Below are 23,466 nucleotides of genomic sequence, written 5' to 3'. Positions count from 1 at the left end.
AGGCGAGCACCAGGTTCTTGAATCTGATGCGAGCTGCTACCGGGAGTCAGTTAAGGGTGCGAAGAAGGGGGGTGACATGGGAGAATTTGGTGAGAATGAACATCAGACGGGCGGCAGCATTCTGGATGAGCTGCAGAGGCCTGATGGCAGAGACAGGGAGCCCGGCCAAGTAGTCATTGCAAGTCCAAAACGCTGTTTGTATTTGCAGCAATATAGAATTAGTGAAACAAAGGGGAATACATGTCCGGTATCGTAAAATGTCCAATCCAGTTGGCTATACGGAAAAAAGGCACGCCTCTGCTGTGGAAGACATTGAAGAGAGACGTGGTCAAATTAGTTGTCAATAATGGTTGTTATTTGTTTACCAACACGGCCTCTCATTAGAGTCCTATTCGTCACCAAAAATATCCTACCTCTCTCGCCCGGCGGATGGTTAGAGCCACCTAAAATCCAGTGTGACTGGAGCGTGTTTTTGTAATTGTTTATTGTTGAAACTACAAGTTCCCGAGCCAGCCAGGAATTTAATGTTTAATCCTAGGATATACTGATGGAGGAGGGCAATCTTTTTCTTGATCGTTACCTATTATCAAACAAAGGCGCGACAATTAGCCAGCACGCTCTCCCCCTTCAAACGATCCCTCAAAAGAGCTATACAAAATAAATGCATCATTATTATTATTACATTGTGTGAACGAGAGAAGGCTGCCCTTGCTGAAAAAGTGGACTATTATAACTCTAGGCTACTTTTCTACCCAGTCTCAATCTCATTTCTACCCAGTCTCAATCTCATTCTCCAAAAAATAGATTTTATCTCAGTGAGACTAACCTGGATATATAAAGGTTAAATAATTAAAGAAAAAAAGAAACAAAGAAAAGAAAAGATAACACTGACTCGTATCTGTTCCATTTGTGACCTACTGTACTGCATTGGGCAGCCAATAGAAACAGCACACAACCAAATCTGCCAATAATATCAGATTGTGCCTCTTCCAGAAGGTAGGTACCAATGTGATCTACACACAACTTTCAGTCAAGTAAAATAACATAATTGTGCAGAATTGGTCCAAACTTAGAAGTAAAATGAAAAGACAAGTTTCTGCAGACAATTGGAAGTGAACCAATCAGAGGGCACTTTCATCTGACCAATCATATCAAAGACACCTTTCTTTGAGAGGGTTACATAAGACTGCACTCAATAAGTCAAAAGTGCTTCAAGAGGGACAGGATGCATAAGCTATTTGCCCTTCTTCTCCTCTGTAGCTATCGTAAGTGTCTAATTATCCTAGAAATGTCACTTTGCCTCCAGGTTAAATAACATGTGTTTGATATACCTAATCTTCTTATTGATATGGTTTGTGTTTTGTTTCAGGTGAGGCTGGAACTCTAGACATTTCTCAGCCTGCTCCTTTCCAAGTTGTGGAGTTGGGGCAAAATGTAACAATCAAATGTCACATAACCACAAGTGATGTTAATTACAGAGTCTGGTACAAGATGACCACTGGAAGGAAACTATTAACTGTTGTCAAGTTTGACATTGTTTACAAATATTTCAAGTATTTTGATGAATTCAACGATGGCCGTTTTTCTGCATTGCCCGACCAAAGAAAAAGTCAACTAACAATATCTGCTACAAAGCAAGAAGACATTGGGACATACTACTGTGGAATCGTGCTCTTAAACTCTATAGAGTACGGACCTGGAACGGTCTTAATGGTTAAAGGTAAAACAATGTAGTTAAACTAATCCAGAGTGGACCAATCTGATTTTAGAAAGTCATAACTGAAATCAAGTTTTACTCTAAGTGGTATTCAGTAATTATAATAAGATTTTGTGATTTAAAATGTATTTCAAAGGTGCAGAGATAAGCAGTGGCACAGTTGCCCAGCAGCCTGTGTCTGCGTCACTCCAGCCAGGAGACTCTGTGAATCTGACCTGTACAATATACACTGAGACCTGTGTAGGAGAACACAGTGTCTATTGGTTCAGCCATGGCTCAGGAGAATCCCGTCCAGGAATCATTTACACCCATGGAGACAGGAGTGATCAGTGTGAGAAGAGTCCTGAGGCTGGGTCTCCTACACAGAGCTGTGTCTACAACCTCCCCAAGAGGAACCTCAGCCTCTCTGATGCTGGGACTTACTACTGTGCTGTGACCTCATGTGGGGATATACTGTTTGGAGATGGGACCAAGCTGGACATTGAATCTGAAGGTTAGTTCATATCCACTATCATTACAAAGATATCACAGCTTATAGGCATACTATTGCTTCTGCACAGTGGGGATAAGTGGGGACATAGGGGATAACAGCTTGATGTTGGTCTTGGTTTTGCTGTTTCAGATGATGACTTTGCTGCCCAGATGAGAGTCCTGGTCTTCCTCTCCGTCATCAGAACTGGAGTTCTCCTCTGCTGCATGGTCATCTTCATCCTCCTCTACCTCGCAAGGAAATAGAGAGATATAGTCCAATGTCAATGTAGGATGAGTGTGTAAAGGGTACATAATCAGGTCTTCTTAGAACAGTAAACAGTGGCACAAGGAATAGCTGTCCCACCACAACACATAGTGTGACCCTTGGCATTGATTGATTTTATCTCCACATTTTTTTTGTGCTCTTTCACAATCATGATTTTGAGCTCACAGAGAAGCATGGCAGTATATCACAAGACAAATCTAGCTTTAATTGTTGGAGATACTATCAGTCTGTATGTAGTGTGCGTATTACACATAATGATTGCAGTTTTTCATAATTGAACAGCAGTGAACCAACACATTATTGTTTTAGGGTTAGGGTAAGGGTTAGGGTTAGGGTTCGAGTTAATTGATTGAATGATTGATGATGATCACCTGTATGTCTTTTTCAATAAAACACTTGAAATAACTTGACAAAAAAAAAACATTGGCCCTTTTTCATCACTGTCACAGTGTGTCTACCATATTGCTGTTATTGTAAAGTGTGATGTCCTGAATTATATGACACAGAAATGATTTTGTCCAAAATTATACATATCATTATATCTCTTATGATTTCAGAGTGTGTTTCCGCTTGCATCAGAATATTTTAACAATATTTGTTGCCCACAGCATATGGCACCTTACTTATTTCCATGACATGCGTATACCATTCTACCCTCCTCCACTCACCCAAGATACAGTAAAGGGGCAATCTGGGATTCAAACAAAAACAAAGCAATCTCCCAACAGTTTTCTTGGTAAACACCTGAGGGATGGGGCTATAGAAATGTAACCACTCTAAAATTCATAGAGGAAGCTATGGATGCAAGGACTGACCATTTATGAGATCAAAATGATAGTTTCAGCTATGTTTTGAAGCTACAGTGATTGTTTACAATTTAAATTGTTTAGGAACAATGGAGTGAAACCAGATTATATGTTGGGTTCTGATGGGGTGAGACATACAGTAGGTGCTCATGAGACATTTATAAGTTACATTCTTCAAGAATCAATGGCTTTATATTATTAATTTAAAAGTAAATGTGGCAATCTCAGATTGCCCCTTTAACACATACTCACACAGCGAGCGTCTTACTGTACATGCAGTACTGTGAATACTACAAGGTCCTCTCTACATCTTAGTCAGTCCGTCTGGATCAGTACTGTGAATACTACAAGGTCCTCTCTACATCTTAGTCAGTCCGTCTGGATCAGTACTGTGAATACTACAAGGTCCTCTCTACATCTTAGTCAGTCCGTCTGGATCATACAGTACTGTGAATACTACAAGGTCCTCTCTACATCTTAGTCAGTCCGTCTGGATCAGTACTGTGAATACTACAAGGTCCTCTCTACATCTTAGTCAGTCCGTCTGGATCTGGGTGATCATGTTCTCATTCTTAAGTGTTTGGATTGTTGACTGTGATTAAGTTGACTGGAGAGGAGACACTGGATCTAATGGAGATGAAGTCATCCTCTGTGTGTCTCTAGCCAGTCAATCACCTCGTTGAGTCATTCAGATGTCATGTTCCCTCGTTGAGTCATTCAGATGTCATGTTCCCTCGTTGAGTCATTCAGATGTCATGTTCCCTCGTTGAGTCATTCAGATGTCATGTTTCCTGTTGTTACATCAGGCCTTTACACACCATTCAACTCTCTATAGGCCATCCTCAGTATACAGTGTCAACTCTCTATAGGCCATCCTCAGTATACAGTGTCAACTCTCTATAGGCCATCCTCAGTATACAGTACAACTCTCTATAGGCCATCCTCAGTATACAGTACAACTCTCTATAGGCCATCCTCAGTATACAGTACAACTCTCTATAGGCCATCCTCAGTATACAGTACAACTCTCTATAGGCCATCCTCAGTATACAGTGTCAAGGCCCAAACCTGTGGGGACAAAATAAAGCTTGAACAAAAAACTTACACTAAAGAAAATGAACCCTAGAAAGGTGCTGCTGTGTGACTATTTTCTCACAAATATTGGAAAGATGGTTGAGCTCTGTGCCATTCTTATCCTCTGTATAGCTTGTAAGTAAAAATCTTCTTGTCCCGTGGTATATATGTTTTCTAACCAAACATACAGTTTACTAAATCATAACCTCCTTATTCTAGGTTTTGCCTTTGATGCAGCTTTTACATATAACATCTCCCAGCCTGTATTGTTCCAAACGGCATAACTGGAGAAGGATATACTATTAGAGTGCTATGTCTACCACACGTTCCGATATGTGCTCTGGTACAAGCTGACCATGGGTAAGAAGCTGAAGGACATTGTGCAGTCACACGCAGCTCATACATCTTCAGAGAGGAGATTCTATGATGAATTCAATGATGGACGTTACAGTTTACAGGAGAATAACCTTAAGATAACAACTGCTAAGACTGAAGACACTGGGACATATTACTGTGGTGCAGTTGTCCTCAGTCACATGAGTTTTGAACCTGGGACTTATCTATTGATGGAAGGTAAACAATATAATCCGAGCAAATTGTGTTGAAAATAGATATTAGTGCTATACATGCTACTTGTTGATGATGCAGTAAACCATTTGTGATTTGACCATTATTTCAAAGGTGCTGTGTTGAACACAGTGATTGAGCAGCCAGTGTCTGAGTCAGTCCAGACAGGACACTCTGGGACTTGGAACTGTACAGAGGGTATAGGTGAGCGTTCTTGGTCAATTCTTATTTTAAAAATGTATCTGTGCAGTTAGGGTTCATACACTACAGCAATAGACTTACATAATGCATACACTTTGTTGTCTTATTAAGAATTTGTTCTAACACACAAGATCAACAAGAGCAAATGCTTTCTGCAGTGCAGAGGTGGGTGTTAACCCTAACCCTAAAAGGTACGATTCAAATACCACAGGAATCATCACAGGTTAACTTTTGAGAAAGAAGTGACTTCTTACTGATTGTATGATAAGTAGCCTACCTGTTTGTCCTGTCTCTTCAGAACCAGGAAACAGACGATACTGCCTTGAACCTAGTCAACATACAGGCCACACACTGTATGTTGACCATGTCTGACCATGTCTGACCATGTCTGACCATTCACCGCCTTGCACCGCCACCTCTACGTGGATGCAGCAGTCGCGTTATTCGGTCACCGCTTTTCACTGTCCTGCCACCCCACTGGTGCAACGAGCCCCACTGCTGTCAGGACTGCAGAGTCACAACCTATCTTCCGCCGTAGACTGAAGACCCATCTCTTCAGGCTACATCTTGACTGTCCCTCCTAAAGACCTCTTCATCCCCACTACCCCCCTGTACAGTTTCTGTTCACTGTAAATCAAATTTAAAAAGTCATTCTTCCTTCTTCTAGCATTGTGACTGCCAATGGCCCTTGGTCCTAGCATAGATTTGTTTTTCTTAGGATGACTGATGTATAGATGATTCGCTTCCTTAGACAGATGTACTTGTTCTAAGTCGCTTTGGATAAAGGCATCTGCTAAATGTCTAAAATGTCAAATGTAATGTAAATGCATTCAAAACCATCCTTCTCATGTAATTGCATTATGCATCGTACAGTGGGCCTGTACCTGTAACTGACAAAGGTTTGCTTGAAATGTATGATTCACTCTGCATCTGTTCCCCTTTGTACTGTGAGATACAGTATATAAGACAATATGAATAAAAACCTGACATGCATGTAGTTTCATGATTTTACATATTGCTCATCTTCCCTCTCTGAGATACATTAGAGATTAGATGCTTAGTAAGTACAGTAAGTAAATACACTCACCGGCCACTTTATTAGGTACACCTGTTCAACTGCTCGGTAACGCAAATATCTAATCAGCCAATCACATGGCAGCAACTCAATGCATTTAGGCATGTAGACATGGTCAAGACGACCTGCTGAAGTTCAAACTGAGCATCAGAATGGGGAAAAAAGGTGATTTAAGTGACTTTGAATGTGGCATGGTTGTTGGTGCCAGACGGGCTGGTCTGAGTATTTCAGAAACTGCAGATCTACTGGGATTTTCACGCACAACCACCTCTAGGGTTTACAGAGAATGGTCCAAAAAAGAGAAAATATCCAGTGAGCGGCAGTTCTCTGGGCGAAAATGCCTTGTTGATGCCAGAGGTCAGAGGAGAATTTCCAGACTGGTTCGAGATGATAGAAAGGCAACAGTAACTCAAATAACCCACTTGTTACAACCAAGTTTTGCAGAAGACCACCTCTGAATGCACAACACGACGAACCTTGAAGCAGATGGGCTACAAAAGGGGGTCTAACCCAGTACTAGCAAGGTGTACCTAATAAAGTGGCCGGTGAGTGTATCTGGTCTGTTTCACAACCCTGTGGTACTGTATGCAACTGAGAAGGCCTTAGAGCAGTTCCACTCATACACCGGAAACTCATAGGTACCTCCCACACTTTCTTGACACCTCTCGCTCAACAGAACATTAGGTGAATGTGTTTAAGCTGTCTGCTGGTCAGCTACCTCGCCTGTGTTACGTCCTATGCACCCAGTCTTACCACATTGTTCCTGTACAACATACACATCACAGTTACTCAAGATGTGAAGTGGCAAATGGGTCACCTGTGGTGGGGCTCAGCAGCTAGCTAGCTCTTTGTTTGTGCATGAATGTGAATACTTGCATGCTTGTGTGTGTTTGAATGTGCAGAAGGCTTCAGCAGAGAAGGGGAGTTTTTAAGCAGACATGGTCAATACCAGAGTTAAGGCAGTAAAACAATAACTTCTCTAGAATAGGATGCCACCTAATAGAACACTACTGTACCTATTTATAGAGTTAGGTTTTGTCTTTGACGTCTTGATTCCGTGCAATACACACCCACACACCTATACACATATAACAAGCATTTCACAGGTACTCTGTGGTCTGCTGTGAAAACAAGACGAGGCCGTCTCTGTGCTTTAACCAGAATTGCTGGCGCTGTGCACATGGGACCCCCCAACCAGCTCTCTGTCATTGTATCTCTCTGTGGTTTTCTACAGGATGTCTTTGTGCTGACCTAACATTCTTTATTTGTTGTTCACATTGCCCTTGACAATGAACAAGACAGCCCACTGACATGTCATGAGGTCCCACACAGTATTAACCAATTAATCATTTAGATTTTAGTTGAAGTGTTTTATGTAACTACACAAATTACTGAAGAGTTAAAAGTTAATGGTATACATTTGTGTAAAGCTACAGCCACATGGCCAGTTACCCCCATATTGACACTATCAGGTGATAAACGAGTTGGTTCATGTTACTGTGAACTACGCCATGACTATCTAACTGTAGCTGATTCCCCATGCGTGCTAAGTATGCTCATCGGCTGAACAGTCCCTCTACAGACCATCTGGAGAAGGTTACATGCTGTAGGAGGTGGGGCTAAATCTAAGCCTTAGCACAAGAGAGCCAAGACGTTTGTGATTGAAAATAAAGAAGTACCTAGGTACTGTACATGTTTCAAAGTAAATGATCAACCTGAGCAAACTATCCCATATAGTTGTTCTAATTGTAGAGACTATTTAGCCAAATACCTACCAGGCATAAACCACAACAACTTTTAACTGATATACAGTAGGATCTTCTTGTCATTGTCTGTCTGTAATCAGCGTGTTAAAAGCTTGATTTACTCTGAAGATGGGGCCAATCTAATGCTTAATAAATAATGGCATGCCAAATCAACTAATCACACAAAAGTGTGGCTTTGTTAACTGTGCAAGTGACCTTTTTTGTGTCAAAATATGTGGAGGATAATTTCAGACAAGGGTCAGATCACATTATGTGTTGCACTCTTACATACTCAATACATGTTCTCATGTAGAGTTGATCAATGGAGTTGACCAATGGAGTTGACCAATGGAGTTGACCAATGGAGTTGACCAATGAAGTTGACCAATGGAGTATTTCAATGGTTAACACTTCATTAGTCTGTTGATATTCTCAACAGACAGAGGCTACCTATAATACCGTTGTTCAGCAGCCTGTGTCTGAGTCCATGTTGCTGGAATGAAGCATCAACTACAATTATGCCATTATCAGCTTAGCCAATCACAGACAACCCCATTTCTGAAGTTTTATCTACTGTATATCTGTAGACCTTTACCACTCGAGACTCAGGTATGTGGAGGATGACAACTTCAAAGATGATCACTCTCTGTCTGATTATTCAACTGTTTGGGGAAATTTGTAAGTTAAATTTTTATATTTCTAATTTTACTGTATGTGTAAATGTGATCGTGACAATCCATTATAGTATGCAGAGGCAATCTATGTATATATATATATATACACTTACTGAACACTTTATTAGGAACACTATACTAATATACTAATACAACAGTTTCTTCCCCATGGGTTAGGGTTAGGGTTAGGGTTAGGTAAATTTTTAAATGTGTTATTACTATTTGTTCATATTTTTTTTGTAAATTTCTTGTCAATATTTGCTATTTGTTTTTTATGTCCATGCACCAACCTCACCAAGTCAATTTCCTGTATGTGCAAATATACTTAAATAATAAATAAGAATTCTGATTCTGATTCTGATTCTGATACTGGATAGGGCCTCCCTTTGCTCTCAAAACAGCCTCAATTCTTCGTGGCATTGATTCCACAAGATGTTGGAAACATTCCTTTGAGATTCTGGTCCATGATGACATGATTGTATCACGCAATTCCTGCAGATTTTTCAGGTGCACTTTCAATCTGTGAATCTCCTGTTCTACCACATCCCAAAGGTGTTCTATTGGATTCAGATCCAGTGACTGGGAAGGCCACTGAAGAACACTGCACTCATTGTCATGTTCATGAAACCAGTTTGAGACGGCTTTTACTTCGTGACATGGTGCATTATCATGCTAGAAGTAGCCATTAGAAGATGGGTCAATTGTGGCCATGAAGGGATGTACATGGTCAGCAACAATCCTCAATAGTCTGTGGCATTCAAGTGATGAAGATTTTTGTTTCGTTTCTTTTTGTTCTAGTTCATGTGGTGGCTGCTACACAGTCCCCAACTGTACAACAGCACACTGGTCTCATGTCAGCCGATGTTGGGGACACAGTGACTTTGCGCTGCTTTCATGAAGGTGCCATTGCAATAATCTTCTCCTGGTACAAGCAAACCTTAGGCAATAAACCTCAGCTAATATCAACCTTTTTGAAGTATAACAGGAATGCCACATTTCACTATGAGTTTAAGGATAGCCCTCGCTTCTCAGTGCAAAGTGGTGAAGGAATAAATCACCTAAGCATCTCTGACGTACAACTCTCAGATTCAGCAACATATTACTGTGTCAGCGCTTATTCCAACATGATGGAATTTGCAAAAGGAACCATTCTCAATGTAAAAGGTAAGCTAGACAGTGTTTATTTTCAGACGTTGCTAAATCTGGATTAGCCAATAGAGAGCAGTGATGATGAATCTATGGGAAAAGTAACCTTTGTGGCAACCAAAGTGTGTGTAATCTTGTGTGGATTTTTTATGTACTTCTTGATTATTCTACAACACGACATATTATAATCAAACGATTTCCTGAAGTAACACATGTTGACTTAGGACAGTTCTAGAGCGATGTTCTAGTTATTTAACAGGTCAGCTAACATGCAGTATGATCCCCCTTGTCAGGTTCAAGGTCCCACATCAGAATGGTTGTACAGCAGTCTGTGTCTGAGTCAGTCCAGCCAGGAGACTCTGTGACTCTGAACTGTACAATACTCACTGAGACCTGTGCAGGAGAACACAGTGTCTATTGGTTCAGACATGGCTCAGGAGAATCCCATCCAGGAATCATTTACACCCATGGAGACAGGAGTGATCAGTGTGAGAAGAGTCCTGAGGCTGGGTCTCCTACACAGAGCTGTGTCTACAACCTCCCCAAGAGGAACCTCAGCCTCTCTGATGCTGGGACTTACTACTGTGCTGTGGCCACATGTGGGGAGATTCTGTTTGGGAATGGCACCAAGCTGGACATTGAGGGTAGGTTATCCAGCTGACATTTTTGTTTACATCCACTGTGTAATTAAGTATTTCTAACAACAAGTTACAATGTCGTTACTTGAGTAATTACTGTGTTACGACATATGTAAAATGGAGAATGCACAAACAAAATGTCACTGGCTGAATCTCCACAGGCCATAGCATGGACACTCTTCTCTTGGTGTATTGCCTGGGTACAGCAGTGGCAGTCTCTCTCATCCTGATCACTATACTTGCGTGCTTCATATGCAATATGAACAAGAGAAAATGTTTGCAGTGCAGAGGTGGGTGATGATGTCTGTATCAAATGTGTTGATACTGTATGTATTCCCTACTGTGATTCTTAGAAGTTCTCTATTCTTTGACATCTTCAGGATATGTAGCATAGCTGTAGTATTTTACCTTTTCACCCTCTGAATGTACTGTAGCAGCAGTGTATGAAGAGGAAGTTTCTGTAATACTTTGTATCTTTATTTTCTATACTAGTCTCTGAGAGAAGTTGTTCAGCTGCCTCCCCTTCGGATGCAGAGGTATGTATTGTATCTTTTTCTTTAAAGTTTTATTCAAAGCAATTTTTGAGGAGAGTAGATGTGGGGGGCAGCCATCACTTAACTAAGATTGGGGCAAATGTTCACTGTGCAGAATGCCACACAGGTGTATTTTCCTGTTTTCTTAATTCTCACCAGGGTCACGATGAAGACAACCTCCATTACACTGCTCTGAATCTGAACAACAAGAAAAAGACAACTAGGAGGCAGAGAGGCAACATCAACCAAGACACAGTCTACTCTGGGATTAGACAGTAAAACCTGAAACAGCAACCTTTTAATCAATTGCTCTGGCTTCACATTTAGTACAAATGTAGTTCTTTCTGTAATTGAATGCATTGTTTACCTCTCAAATTAATGTTAATATGTGCATGTGTACAAGTATAATAAACATAAAGGCATATAAAGAACTGAACCAAATGTGTTCAATAACCCTGATTGCTATGAAAATGATCATGAGGCAATACTATGACAACCTGCACAGACCTTCTTCAGACAGACTGAGTAGCCTGAGTAGCCCATGTAGACAGACATCTGTAACTTTGTGCAATGGTGCACTCCACAATCAATTCTCAAACAAACCCGCTCACAAAAGCAAACTTAGTTCCATTAAGCCAATCGGTGTGCAGGACACTAACAAAGACTCTCCCCTTGCAGTCAAGATGGGACCTTTTACCAGAAATGGAACTATAAATTGCACCTTGAACCTCAACCGAGATCTCAGACGTTAGCCTGTTCACACATCTCTGTGGTGATGGGAGGCTGTTACAGTAACTGTCCACTGATGGAAACTAAGCTCATAGTACCTTCAACACAGGAAGATTGACCTGCAGCCTCCACTACGTCCTCTACATACTGTGGCCCTTAGTGCAACAATGGCCAAAATGTTTATAGTGTGTGAGTTAAATTGGGATAAATAATGGTAATCAAGTTCAAAGTTGATCCTTTCTTCTTTGATATGAAGTGAACAAGTGAAACATCATGTTGCAGTGAACCACCTAGGCCTCATGCTACAGACCTACTGTACTCATTGTGAAAGTGTCATATCACCCACCAGAGAAAGAGGACAGGCCATTGTCAAGCACCAGTCAGTTGGAGTGTCACAGAGTTTATTTTGCTGTTGCACTTTAGACATACTGATTGCATGCCCCACACACTTCCTCACACAAAGCAATCTGTTTATAACTACTCTGTGGTCTGCTGTGAACATAAGATGAACTTGTCTCTATGCTTTGGTGAGGCCTGCTGGCCTTATGCACACAGGATCCTTCCTCTCTTTCTGTCTCTCTCTCTTTCTTTCTCTCTCTCTTTCTTTCTCTTTCTCTCTATGTGGTTTTCAGCAGGATGTCTTAGCGCAGTCAGTCAGTTTTTCTCACCACGTCTTAGTGCTGTACAAGTTACCCATAACCATTTTTAGCAACAGAAAACCAAGTATTTGTATGAGGCAGCTAATCTATACATAGTCAACCAAAATCTCTGAAGACCCACAACTCAAGTATGACTCCCTTCAACAACAGTTGCGAGAGTGATATGGAACACATGCAGTGATGCTTGCTGTTTGGAAAGTTGTCAAACCAATCAAATGAACATTCATGATTCTAGATTTTTTTGCAGCAGTCGAGGTGAGAAAGTTAAACAACCTTGAGTTGATGAATGTAGTTGTGAACATTTCTGTGCAGTCAGATATGCTGCTTACCCCATGCTTGCACTCCTGACACTGTGTATCAGGCGGAACACTACACTAATACGGAACACTACACTAATACTGGGCAGGGCCTCCCTTTTCTCTCAAAACAGCCTCAATTCTTTGTGGCATTGATTCCACAAGATGTTGGAAACATTCCTTTGAGATTCTGGTCCATGGTGACATGATTGCATCACACAATTCCTGCAGATTTTTCAGGTGCACTTTCAAGCTGTGAATCTCCCGTTCTACCACATCCCAAAGGTATCTATTGGATTCGGATCCGGTGACTAGGAAGGCCACTGAAGAACACTGAACTCATTGTCATGTTCATGAAACCAGTTTGAGACGACTTTTGCTTTGTGACATGGTGCATTATCATGCTGGAAGTATCCATTAGAAGATGGGTAAATTGTGGCCTTGAAGGGATGCACATGGTCAGCAACAATACTCAAATAGGCTGCGGCATTCAATCGATGATTGATTCGTATTGGATTCGGATCCGGTGACTAGGAAGGCCACTGAAGAACACTGAACTCATTGTCATGTTCATGAAACCAGTTTGAGACGACTTTTGCTTTGTGACATGGTGCATTATCATGCTGGAAGTATCCATTAGAAGATGGGTAAATTGTGGCCATGAAGGGATGCACATGGTCAGCAACAATACTCAAAAAGACTGTGGCATTCAAGCGATGATTGATTCGTATTAACAGACCTAAAGTATGCCAAGAAAACCACACACACCAAAAAAATTCCCCACACCATTACACCACCTCCACCATGAGAAGGTGGACAGGTGTTCCTAATGGCACTGGCAATGGCACTTACTTGGTAGATGCAAAACATCCAATCTTGCAATGTGATGGGGTTGCGCAACATGGAATCATGATGTACATGAAAAGACTGTCTTTGTTCCATTTGTATGTTATTCTGAACTATGATCTGAGCATATCCACACAAAACTTCAAGGTGTTACCCATCAAATGGCATCCTGCCTTTGCATCTGAACATCATATTTCTAATGTTATAAGCAGTTTAGTTGGTTTTTAGGCGGAAATTAGTCAAATAGGGCATAAAGCTTAAGAGGATAACTGTTACACAGAAGGTCTGAGGAACCAAACGACGGCACACAGAGAGGGTAGATAAAGCCCAAAGGCGTATTTAATAATGGTAATAATGAACGGGGACAAGTGGATAATCCAAAGAGAGTAGTCGAAGTTCGGTCCAGTGGTCGGCAGGAGAGCGGGCAGGTAGACGAGTAGTCGGACAGGCAGGCGGTCGGGCAGGCAGGGAGGTCCAGTAGTTGGTAAGGGGGCTAGGTCCGTGGAAGGATCGACGAGGGGAAAACCAGGGAGGACAAAGTATCTGGATGGACACAAGGGAACGCGGTGAAACACAAACAAACACAAGGAACACGAGAGGATATCACAGGTTTGAAGCGTAATGCGGGTTAGATAGATAGATAGATAGATAGAAACTTTATTTATCCCAGGGGGAAATTCAGGTTCCAAGTAGCGTACAGACATAGGGGTATCACACATAACATACACATACAACATACAACATTAGCAGTATTTTATACAGGCGAGGTGCAGTTGTAAATGTCTTTGCAGTTAGGTGAGGTGCAAAAAGGTAAGGTGCAATTATAGCATTAAATACTAAAAACTAAATACGGGCTACATAAATATGGACTATTTTTAAAGTGCATTTAGTCCAGGCTGGTGGAGGGAGGTAGGGGCTGTGTAAGAGACCTAGCATAGCTAGTAAACATTGTAGATAATGAGGTGAAACAGTGACATGATGGTGATGTGATACAGAGGGTGGAGGTTATGCAAAGAAGTCCATCTCTTTGCCCTTGATTGACCTATTGTAGAGTTGTATGGCTCTGGGGACAAATGATTTAGTCAGTCTGTCAGTTTTGCTTGTCAGTGCTCGTAGCCTCCAGCTGATCAAGCTCTTCTGCTGGATGATGGTGTGGTACAGTGGGTGACCTTCGTTGTCCATGATGGTGAGCAGTTTGCTCAGAGTTCTTTTTTCCAATACTGAAGTCATGCTCTCCAGTTCAGCTCCCACAACAGAGCCAGCTTTCCTTACCAGCCTGTCCAGTCGCCCGGCATCCCTCTTCTTAGTGCTTCCTCCCCAGCACACCACTGCATAGAAGAGAACGCTGGCGACCACAGACTGGTAAAACATCCCTAGGAGTTTGCTGCAGACATTGAAGGACCGCAGCCTCCTCAAGAAGTACAGCCGGCTCTGTCCTTTCTTGTAGATTGCATCAGTGTTGGCTGACCAGTCCAGTTTATTGTCCAGGTGGACCCCCAGATACTTGTATGTGCTGACCATCTCCACATTGACTCCCTCAATGGAGACTGGTAGCAGAGCGGGCTTAGACCTACGGAAATCCACCACCATCTCCTTGGTCTTTGTAGTGTTGAGTTGTAGGTGGTTGAGTTTGCACCATTGCACAAAGTCCTCCACCAGGCTCCTGTACTCCCCCTCCTGCCCATCTCTGATACACCCCACAATTGCAGTATCGTCCGAAAACTTCTGCATGTGGCATGACTCTTTGTTGTAGCAGAAGTCAGACGTGTACAGGGTGAACAGGACAGGAGAGAGCACAGTTCCCTGTGGTGCTCCGGTGTTGCATACCACAGTGTCCGAGAGGCAGTCCTTCAGTCTGACGAACTGTGGCCGCCCTGTCAGGTAGTCAGTGATCCAGGATACCAGGTGGGCGTCCACACCCATCTGCAGGAGCTTGTCTCCCAATCTGAGGGGTTGGATGGTGTTGAAAGCACTGGAAAAATCAAAGAACATGATTCTCACAGCGCTTTTCCCTTTGTCCAGGTGAGAATGCGTCCTGTGCAGTAGATATGTGATGGCATCGTCTACTCCAACCTTCTCCTGGTATGCAAACTGTAGTGGGTCCAGTGCATGGCTAACCTGGGGTCTGAGTGTGTGTAGAAGCAGTCTCTCCATTGTTTTCATAATGTGTGAGGTGAGTGCGACAGGCCTGAAGTCATTGAGTTCTTTTGCGTGTGGCTTCTTTGGGACAGGAATAAGACATGATGTCTTCCACAGTGTTGGGGCCCTACCAAGACGTAGACTCAGGTCAAATAAGTACCTCAGCGGCTCTCCCAGTTCGGCAGCGCAGGTCTTGAGCAGTCTGGGACACACTTTGTCTGGACCTGCTGCCTTCCTGGGGTTAAGTCGCTTTAGTCCTGATCTCACCTGGTCTGCCGTGATTGTAGGGGGGAGGGGCTGGGAGGGAGGGGGGGGTGGGTGGTGGGGTGGCTCTTTGTCCCTGGGCGCTCCAGTACACAGTGGCTGATGGCTGGTGATTGGCGTCGGTGACGCCTTTGATGATGGGGGGTGTTGGGGGATTGGGGGCTGTGTGAGATGGGGGAGAGGTGTAGAATGGCCCTGCACGCCGACAGAGACAGCTCCTGGAGAGGGGGTGGGGTAGGCCACCGCAGCTGGGTGGTCGAACCTGTTGTAGAACTGGTTCAGTTCATTGGCCCGGTCTCGACCTCCCTCAACACAGCTACTGGTCTTCCTCATGCCCGTCATCATCTTCATCCCATCCCACACCTCTCGCACGTTGTTCTGCTGCAACTTCCTCTCTACCTTCCTTCTGTATAACTCCCTTGCCTCTTTCAGCTTGACTTTGAGTTCCCCTTGTGCGTGCTTCAGCTTTGCTAGGTCCCCCTCTTTGAACGCCCTCTTTTTCTTATTGAGGAGGGCCTTGACATCGCTGGTAATCCAAGGCTTGTTGTTTGGAAAGCAGCGCACAGTTTTTGTGGGAACAACAATGTCTTCACAGAAGTTCAGGTAGTCGGAGTAGCAGTGTGCGAGCCCATCAATGTCATCACCATATGATTGTTGGAAAATATTCCAGTCTGTTATGTCCAAGCAGTCCCTCATGGCCTCATCCGTCTCGGGGGACTTCTTCTTGAAGGTGCGTGTTCTGATTGGTTCTCTCCGAACACATGGAGTGTACAGTGGTTGTAGGGAGACCAGATTGTGATCTGATTTCCCCAGTGGTGGTAGTGATGTGGCGGTGTAGGCATCCTTAATGTTTGCATACAGAAGGTCAATGGTTCTGCTCTGTCGTGTGGGGCAGTTGACATACTGGTGAAAGGCAGGCAGTGTTGAATCCAATGTGACATGATTAAAGTCCCCTGATATGGCGATGTAAGCATCGGGGTACTGAGCTTGGAGTTTCGCGATGGTAGAGTGGATGACGTCACACGCGGTCTCAGCCATAGCTCGGGGTTGTATGTACACAGCGATGACGATAGCGTTCGTAAATTCTCGGGGCAGATAATAGGGACGTAAACTCACCGCTAGTAGTTCAACATCAGGGCAGCAGATAATGTCCTTCACCGTAATATGTCCAGGGTTACACCATCTGTTATTGATGTAGAGTACGAGCCCGCCACCTTTGTTTTTGCCACTTAAACTCGGGTCTCTGTCCGCTCTCACATGCGAGAAACCAGGGAGCTCAATGTTAGCATCTGGTGTGTTGTTGTTCAGCCATGTCTCCGTGAGAATCATCACGCTGCATTCCCTGTACAGTTTAACGTTCCTCACCAAAGCTGCCAGCTCGTCCGTTTTATTGGAAAGTGAATTAACGTTACCCATCACACACGAAGGGATCGATGGTTTATACTTCCACCGCTTCGCTAGGGCCCTCTCCTTAACTTTAGCCCCAGCTCTGCAGCCTCGATAAGGCCGTCGAATCTCCTTCGGAATGCTGTTAACGTAAGTACTGTCGGTAGTTCCCTTTGATCTGAGCTCGAGTAGCAGATTCCTCGAGTAAGTCCGTGTTGTGCTGCTGCTTTCTTGCGGAAAAGTATCCGTATCCATAGGATACAACATGTCCACGCGTTGCATGTAAATAAAATATAAAAATTGCAAACGGAAAAGTAGTTAAAAAACTTAACAAAGACAAAACAACGAGAGCTACTGGATGGACAGCCTGCTCACGCCGGCGCCAAAAGATAATTTTGTAAAAGTTACTGGGAAGGTTACCATGGACAGGCAGGGTTCTTATAGGGCGGTGATTGCAGATGGTTTGCAGGTGTGCTGAGGGAAGACAGGGAACAGGTGCGCTGTCGACTGGGAGCTGGACGCTCCAGCGATGATTGCCGGGGCCTCAAGGTGGCGCCAGAGGGATAGTTTGGAGGGGGAACCATAACAGTACCCCCCTCCCTACGGGAGACACCGGGCGACCGTCCTGGAGCGTCCGGGTGGGCCCAATAGAATTCGACCAACAAGGAGGGGTCCGCGAAGTAGGAAGCCGGGACCCAGTCTCGATCCTCAGGCCCATAACCCTCCCAGTTGACGAGGTACTGGAAACCGCGACCCCTACGGCGGACCGCCAAGACCCCCTTCACGGTCCACACAGGGTCGCCTTTGTCCAGCACTCGGGGCGGAGGAGGGGCTTTGACAGGGGGAGACAGAGGGCTGGAGACTGAGGGCTTGATCTGTGAGACACTGGGTTAACGGACATAGAGGCAGGGAGGAGGAGACATACTGCGGTAGGGTTGACGACCCTGTCGACTGGGAAGGGACCCACGTAGCGGGGGGCGAGTTTCTGGGAGGTGGAGGGAAGGTGAAGGTCCTTGGCTCTCAACCAAACCTGTTGTCCAGGACGGTAGGTGGGGGCGGGTCTGTGTCTGCGGTTAGCGGTGCGTCTGGACCGCTCGGTGGCTCTCTCTAAAGCAGCCCGAGCGGACCTCCAGACCCGTCAACACTGACGGAGGTGGACCCTGGTGGAAGGGACCGCCATCTCTTCCTCCTGGCTGGGGAACATAGGGAGTTGGTATCCCAGAGAGCACTCGAATGGGGACATGCCTGTGGCGTTGCTGGTCATGGAGTTGGGGGTGGTACCCTGATGTGAGGCTGACCGTGGCCCCAATCCCCTTACAGAAGGCCTGCCACACCCGGGAAGTAAATTGGGGACCACGGTCAGACACAATGTCCAGGGGGATCCCATGGAGTCGCACCACGTGTACCACCAGGAGATTGGCGGTCTCGGCAGAGGGGAGTTTGGGAAGGGCGATGAAGTGGACAGACTTCGAAAACCGGTCCTCAATGGTAAGGACCACGGTGTTACCCTGGGAGATGGGGAGACTGGTAACGAAGTCCAGGGAAATGTGGGACCAAGGGCGGCTGGGGATAGGAAGGGGTTGTAGTAGCCCGGCTGAGGGTTGATGAGAGGCCTTCACTAGATGGTAATAATGAACGGTGACAAGTGGATAATCCAAAGAGAGTAGTCGAAGTTCGTCCAGGGGTCGGCAGGAGAGCGGGCAGTCAAACAGGCAGGAGGTCGGGCAGGTAGACGGGTAGTCGGACAGGCAGGTGGTCGGGCAGGCAGACGGGTAGTCGGACAGGCAGATGGTCGGGCAGGCAGACGGCTAGTCGACAGGTAGATGGTCGGGAGGCAGGGAGGTCCAGTAGTTAGTAAGGGGGCTAGGTCCGTGGAAGGGTCGACGAGGGGAAAACCAGGGAGGACGAGGTATCTGGATGGACACAAGGGAACGTGGTGAAACACACACAAACACAAGGAACACGAGAGGATATCACAGGCTCGAAGCGTAATGCGGGTTACTGGGAAGGTTACCATGGACACAGTAGGTTCTGGTACTGGAGTGGAGTTCAGGCATGGTTCTTATAGGGCGGTGATTGCAGATGGTTTGCAGGTGTGCTGAGGGGAGACAGGGAACAGGTGCGCTGTCGACTGGGAGCTGGACGCTCCAGCGATGATCGCCGGGGCCTCAAGGTGGTGCCAGAGGGATGGTTAGGAGGGGGAACCGTAACAATAACAGTATCTGACTTTAGTCTGGAGCATGACTCCATAGAACAGGATGACATTAAGAGACTAGATCATCATTATGTAATTGTGGTTTAAAAGAAATGTATATTAAAGGTTGCTTTGGTATGTTTAAAGATGGCCGCAGATTTGAAAATGATACTGTCTTTTAAGGTACAATGGATGGTGCTACTTCCCAAGGGAATCAGGTAAATTGGACAAAATATACTGATCCATTTGTATCTGTTTTTACAAGACACCGGTACTCTACTGTTGTCATTTGACGAATCACTGAGCTTTCATACTGCATACTGTATGTCTTAAAGAGATATAAAATTGAACATTAGGTTATTGTGCAGTACATGCAGATATATTCATCTTCATCCACAGTAGAGACATTATCTGAATCAGTTTATATGTGTGAGCATTCTATGAAATGTCTCTCTGACACTGTTTCTCCAGGTCAATCTTGTAATAATGGAAAAAGTCATTGTAAATGCTTAAAAGTGTTTCTAAATGTTAAATATAATGTTAATACATGTTTCTAAATGCTAGAATACTCATGAGATCATTAATAGCTATTCATGAAAGTTCTAAAGTTTTACCATTGGTTGTTCAGCATGTTTGAAAGGGCTTCATTATTAGAGTTTGGTTCAATGGAGAATCATTTTATGCTATGCATCTTGTGATGTCTCCACCTCTCTCACAGAACCACGACAGTGATGTGTTTAACTATGCAGCTGTGAGTTTCCCCCCCAGGAGCTCCTCCTCCAGAAGACCAAGAGTGAATGCCAGCAGAGATTCTGCAGTGTACTCTGGGGTCAGGTACCTTCAGCAGGAGTAAGACATGAAAAGCACCTCACCACACTAAATGGAAACCATACCGATCTTAGACACTGTTAGACAACTTTGCGAAATTGCTTAAAGTAAACATAATTTAGCTGAATTAATTGTGTGTTCTGACGAGGAAACATTATCACTTGCTACCACAGTAACTATTGTAGAAGTTATATGCTGCCAATGTATTCCATGTTTTTGCTTTTACGACAATTATTTCTAAGTGTACTGTATTGTTTTCTGTGAATGTGTTGTATTGTTTTCTGGTTGTAATGTACATGAGACATTGTGTAAGAATCGTCTACCTATGAACTGACAGTGAGTTGTACTTTTTGCCTGTAAATGAATAAATGATGTTGACAAACGTTCCCAGCATGCCTTACGACTTGGTTGTCATACTATACATGTATGTCTCATCATCACAGAAGAAATGGAAAGATCAGCTTTTTTTAAACTCACACATAGAATTAAACCATTCAAATTAAACCATTCAAAATGCGTTTAGGTTAAAGCCTTTATTCACAAAACAATAGCAATCCACTTTGTATTGTTCTCACAGCTAAATAAAATGTGCATCTTTCTGGAGATATTTACAAAAAAAGAATAGCATTGTACTTAATGAGTGTTCTATCTCACAATCTATACATTGTCTATGTTGTACATATTCCACCCCTATCAAGTCATATGTAAATCAAAAAGATAGAAAAGAGCTCATACAGCAGATCAAAAATGTTCTTACATCGGTCCAAGTGACGTGATTGTGTAACACTGGCTCAGCCCTTACAGTAAAATTAAAAGAAGGTTCCTGTTCCACATATTATGACCTTTTCAGCAGCCAATCAAGAATTGAGCAGTATGAATCTGACAGACAAATCAGATGGCACCTAGATCTGACCAATCAGCTCAAAAATACCTATGTTTGAGACTGTGAAGATTCCATTCACCAAAGCAGTGCTGCCTCCAATGAGAAGAGGGCAAGATGGTTGAACTCTTTTTCTTTCTTCTCGTCTGCAACTCTTGTAAGTGAAAAATTGCCTTAGAATACCTCTTAAGATGGGTTTAATAACATGTGTTATGTTAAGGTATGTGCAGTATTTTAATTGTTGCTGTGTACTGGGTTTTGTTTCAGATGTGGCTCAAACTCAAGATATCTCTCAGCCTGCTCCTTTCCAAGCTGCAGAGTTGGGGAACAACGTGACTATTGAATGCCATGTAACCAGAGATGTTGATCATATGGTTTGGTACAAGCTGACCACTGGTAGAAAACTACAGTGTGTAGCAAAGGGCATCATTTACTATAAATATGTTAATTATTTGGATACATTTAATAATGGACGCTTTTCTGTACGAGTGAACAAAAGCATTTTCCACCTACAAATATCTGCTACAAAGCAAGAAGATGTTGGGACTTACTACTGTGGAGCGGTGCTTTTAAACTCCATAGAGTTTGGACCTGGAACAGTTTTTGTGCCTAAAGGTAAGTTATATAACACATTTAGTTACTTTAAAAACAATTCAAGTTTTCAGATAACATTATAATTTTCAGTGATAATAATGTATTTCAAAGGTGCAGAGCTGAGCAGTGACACAGTTGTCCAGCAGCCTGTGTCTGAGTCAATCCAGCCAGGAGACTCTGTGACTCTGAACTGTACAATACTCACTGAGACCTGTGCAGGAGAACACAGTGTCTATTGGTTCAGACATGGCTCAGGAGAATCCCATCCAGGAATCATTTACACCCATGGAGACAGGAGTGATCAGTGTGAGAAGAGTCCTGAGGCTGGGTCTCCTATACAGAGCTGTGTCTACAACCTCCCCAAGAGGAACCTCAGCCTCTCTGATGCTGGGACTTACTACTGTGCTGTGGCCTCATGTGGGGAGATACTGCTTGGGAACGGGACTAAGCTGGATATTCAAGGTAATTACCTTTTCATCAATTATGAGGTGTCTCAATGATAGGTTCATGTCAAAGACTTACATCAAAATGATTCCATACATTTCTCTCAATAAGTTCAAGCCCCAACCCCCATCTCCAACCCCCATCATCTGTTTGTTGGTGCCATATTGTACTGTTTAGTGATCTTACTTATTTTCTGTAGTTTCAGAGGATGAATTTCCATTTCATCTGAATCCTACGGTCCTTGCTTTGGCTGTGTCTAACATGGCTCTTGGGGTAGTGATCCTTGTACTTGTAGGGGCGCTATGCAAGACCCAGAGCAGAAATCTCAGAGGTATACTTCTCATTATTTACATTGTTACATACATATCAATACAATGCACAAAGAAGACAATCAATCAATTTTGTTAGTAATTTGTAATACCAACATGCTATTTAATTCAACAAGATAATGAATTCATTTCAACGAGATGCAGTAGCCACTGCTTGAATAGCAAGATGAGTGCATCTATTCTGTCATTGCTTTTTTTCACTTTCTATTTATCAGGAAAACATATTCAACACCTTTTTGGTTTAACTTACAGTACCATTGTTCTCAAAAACTGTTTTGTCAATATTGTATGTCTGAAAGGAGGGGCAGAATGGACAATCATCACATAGCTATGTATATCTTTACTTGCGGCTATTAACAAAATAACTAAATTGTCTTCATGAGATTGCATGTAAATAGATGGCCTTCTTTGACTGTTCTCTCTACAGGGGTGAAGGATGGTCCTGTGCCCCAGGGGAATCAGGTAAATGTAGCAAGATGTGGTTACTTATAGCTGACATTTAGTGAATGTAACAAAGGAATAGGTGGCTTTGATAGATTTTACTTCACAGTCGGAGATGATGATCTTTTAAGTATGAACTTTCCATAGAACCTCTCTCTGCCAAGTAAAGTGTTACTGTGTACCATCACCTCTCTCACAGAACCAAAACAGTGACGTGTTGAACTATGCAGCTGTGAGTTTCGCTCCCAGGAGCTCCTCCTCCTCCAGTAGACCAAGAGTAAATGCCAGCAGAGATGCTGCAGTGTACTCTGAGGTCAGGTACCTCCAGCAGGAGTGAGACATGAAGAACACCTTCCCACACTGCAACCATCTTCTGTACAACCAACTGTCACTTAAGACACAAAACACTGGACCCCTTATAGTAGGAGTGACACCAACTAACTGCTTTTGCCACTGTAACTGTAATAGAACTGCAGAGTGAGGATAGATAAAAAGGGAAATGCT

General features: G+C 43.5%; 1 protein-coding gene across 2 annotated transcripts; it reads left to right on the top strand.

The window, feature by feature from the left end:
- The first annotated feature begins 8,561 nt into the window (after positions 1 to 8,561).
- On the top strand, positions 8,562 to 11,243 carry LOC310804487 (uncharacterized protein). Of its 2 annotated transcripts, XM_083669748.1 has the most exons (6): positions 8,562 to 8,620; positions 9,415 to 9,780; positions 10,056 to 10,406; positions 10,562 to 10,690; positions 10,893 to 10,936; positions 11,093 to 11,243. In XM_083669748.1, the coding sequence occupies exons 1-6, from the start codon at positions 8,563 to 8,565 to the stop codon at positions 11,210 to 11,212; spliced, it is 1,068 nt and encodes a 355-aa protein (XP_083525874.1). In that variant the 5' UTR covers position 8,562; the 3' UTR covers positions 11,213 to 11,243. The 2 variants fall into 2 exon arrangements, with proteins under 2 accessions (XP_083525874.1, XP_083525875.1); XM_083669749.1 differs by lacking the exon at positions 10,562 to 10,690.
- Positions 11,244 to 23,466: the final 12,223 nt, after the last annotated feature.

The sequence above is a fragment of the Argentina silus genome (genome assembly GCF_951799395.1).
Source record: "Argentina silus genome assembly, chromosome: 1".
In the NCBI taxonomy this organism is placed as follows: Eukaryota; Metazoa; Chordata; class Actinopteri; order Argentiniformes; family Argentinidae; genus Argentina; species Argentina silus.
Note: the sequence above shows the minus strand (reverse complement) of the source record. Positions and strands in the feature narration are given on the sequence as shown.